At 25.3% G+C, this 3,116-nt stretch overlaps 1 protein-coding gene across 1 annotated transcript in view; it reads left to right on the top strand.

Moving 5' to 3' along the window:
* The window catches only part of LOC115241139, a 5,511-nt gene extending 3,705 nt beyond the window's left edge, over positions 1-1,806 (top strand). Inside the window, exons 5-7 of the mRNA XM_029816699.1 lie at positions 25-157; positions 1,099-1,348; positions 1,579-1,806. Coding sequence (XP_029672559.1) covers positions 25-157; positions 1,099-1,348; positions 1,579-1,733 — 538 coding nt within the window. The 3' untranslated portion in view covers positions 1,734-1,806. The remainder of the gene's footprint in view (positions 1-24; positions 158-1,098; positions 1,349-1,578) is intronic.
* Positions 1,807-3,116: the final 1,310 nt, after the last annotated feature.

Raw genomic sequence — 3,116 nt, 5'->3', positions numbered from 1 at the left:
TATATAACTTTTAATTGTTTACAGTATTACAAATAGAAATATAAGATATGTAAGATGTATCAACATAAAAAGCGGAATAAACAAATTGTCAAAGTGTCTTGTCGCGATACGGTCCTCGGACATGGCCTGCGATTTGAAATTATTATCAGCTACAAAGGTTGGTAATTACTCATTTTTAATTTCCATTAATATTAACACTACTTAATAAACTTGTAATTTTGGTAAAGATATGAATAAATAAAACAAGTATTATAAGCTAAAAAATTAGACGAATTCTTATTTACTTATTTGTAATCGGAACTCTATTCACATGTCTAATACTTTTTTTTTTTTTTTTGCTACTACAGATACTAGAATCTCGTAAAATATTTAGTTTTCGATAATTTTATCGTAATATTTTTATGTACAGAATAATGAGACAAATCAATTAGTGTAAAGAAAAACACATATAATTGTTTTAAAAAATACATTGTAAATAATTACATACTTTTTCTTAAAAACAATTATTTTTTTTTACTATTTGATTTGTCTCATTATTCTGTACATAAAAGTATTACGGTAAGATTATCGAGAACTAAATATTTTACGAGATATTTTATTTTTTATATCAAAATATGTCAGATTAAAATATAAAATAACTCAAAAAGTACTTAATAAAAAAATACTTTATTATAGTGTTTTGGAAAGCTCTCGAGGTAAGCTACAAGAATATGTAATAAAAAATGGGGAGTTCCTTTTAAGAAAACATCGACCACGTTGACCTCACCTTGAAAAGACCACTTATGGTCAAATCCATATTTTTATCATGTGTCCCCCTCGAAACCATGCAACTTTTATTTTTTGAATTTTTTGATATCTCACTTCGTTTCCGAAAAATATGCCCGCGTCACTATAAATGCCGCACCCTGTATATACATATATATATAATAATAATAATAATAATAATAGAAAGAAATCTTTCTGAGGTTTATCTCTGGTAACACATACAATTACATACAAATTATAATTATTTATAATTTAACTAGCTGTAATTTAACTTGCTACACAAAAGTTTATTTAAGAATTATTTGACAAGAAATACCAATTGAAGTATGATCTTACACTTTCCAGCAAAGTGTGTATAGAATAAGCCAATCAAGATCACAAGAAATGAAATTTGCGGTTGGAATGATTGTAACACATGGTGATCATTCTACAGATAATTCTACAGGTGTAATAGTCGGATGGCACATCAAGAACTGCTCGTACTTTGTTTGGCCGAGGCCCTGCAGTGATTATAATACTATAGAGCAACGGATATATTATATAATTCTTAGCGAAAATAATGAAATATGTTACGTGGAAGAAGGTATGAACGTCATTAAACGCGTCTTTACTTTTAAATTATATTTGTTTATTCTACGAGCTCATCTGTTTCTACACAATGTAAAATAACGTTTTAGTTTGGTTTATCTTGTTTTTTTTTTAATTTAACTATTTTATATTAGTTATATTATTTTTGTATTATATTATTTCATTTTATATTTTATCTATATTAGTTATTATTAATTTATTTTTTATTTGTGTTTTTTATTTTAGACGCTATAAGTTTAACAACGCCGAAATGGATCAATAATGATGAAATAGGTCGCTATTTCCGTACATTCAAAAACACTCATTACGTACCAAATGAAAAGCTGGCAGAATGTTACCCGCAGGATGCCGCTATAACTGCCAGAATATTTCAAAACTAATAGTTGAAATTACGTTATACAAAATATTTAGAGTGTACACAATTTTTATTAAATGTTACATTGTAAAATAAAAATAAATCTAGATAAACACGTCTTCTTCAACATTTATATGAATTTCATATTTATCTTCTTGAGATTTCAAAATAATAAAATAATAAAATAAAAAGAAAGAAATAGTACATAAGAGAAATAATAAGAACGTAAATCAAATAAAAATAAAATGAGAAAAAAAGAAATGCTGATTTATTTTGCTTTAATATAATCATTTTTTATAAAAAAGATTACAATAGTGCAAAATATTAATTGAAATATGTTCTCTATAAGACGCAGCTTAACAATAGAAATCGAATATTAAAATATTAAAATACACAAATACACGAAGAAAAGTGCATGATGCGCGCGTTCTTAGTTTCCAGATATCGTTATATCCTACCATCTAAAAAAATTTTAAAAGAATATTTTCGAGAGATGTAAAAGTTTAAAATTTCTAAAGCATATTTGCAAAATATAAAAGTTTTAAATAATATAAATATTGAAAAATCGATGTATTTTGGACTCTTCCAAATATAAGTTTTTCTAAATATGTATTTCATTATCCCATAGACATATGTAATAAATAAAAAATAGGCATGCATTTGTATTTTTCTAAAAGAATTTTCTCTTTTTCGGAAACAATAAAAATTCTTTAAAATACAAAACATTTCTCACAAGTATGCATTACCTGAAAGACTTTTTTCAAGCTTCAAAGAAATATTTCTTTTGTACGTATAATCACGTGACAACTATATAGTATAGTGAGAGAACCTTTCGCCAGAGAGAAGAATAAAAACGGTTGCCAAACCTTTTTTCATAAATCATTTATTTAACAAGTGTGAAAAAGTCTTTTGTAATATACAGTGTTATTTTATCGAAACCAAAAGAAATAGTGACATTAAAAAATTGTGCGCCAATTAATAAAAATTTATGCTACAAATTGACTTATTATTACTTCTTACATATTAAAAAGATTCTATATTTATATTGCAGTCTTTTAAAATAGTGAAATATATTTAAGTATACAAAAGTTTTAATTAAAAACACTTAGCGCTACAAAACATATACTAATCAAATTAATGTACTCGTTACATTTTAAATTTAGTAGCGCAAAGTTTTTATAGCATTCCAATAATATCTTAAAAGGGAAATAGGAAATAATAAACCACAAAGACATTAGATTGAATTGAACAATGTCCATTATATTATATATTTTATTCCCACATACACACGGCACGTTGTGAACCTTTTCTTAAATATTAATAATATTATCATAATAATAATAATAATAATAATCGTCATCATCATCATCTTCATCATCATTATCCTCGTCATCGTCGCAATGATAAT

The sequence above is a fragment of the Formica exsecta genome, unplaced genomic scaffold (assembly GCF_003651465.1).
Source record: "Formica exsecta isolate Colony F162 unplaced genomic scaffold, ASM365146v1 scaffold47, whole genome shotgun sequence".
NCBI lineage: Eukaryota > Metazoa > Arthropoda > Insecta > Hymenoptera > Formicidae > Formica > Formica exsecta.
The sequence above is the reverse complement of the archived record's forward strand: the minus strand, read 5'-3'. Positions and strand labels throughout refer to the sequence as shown.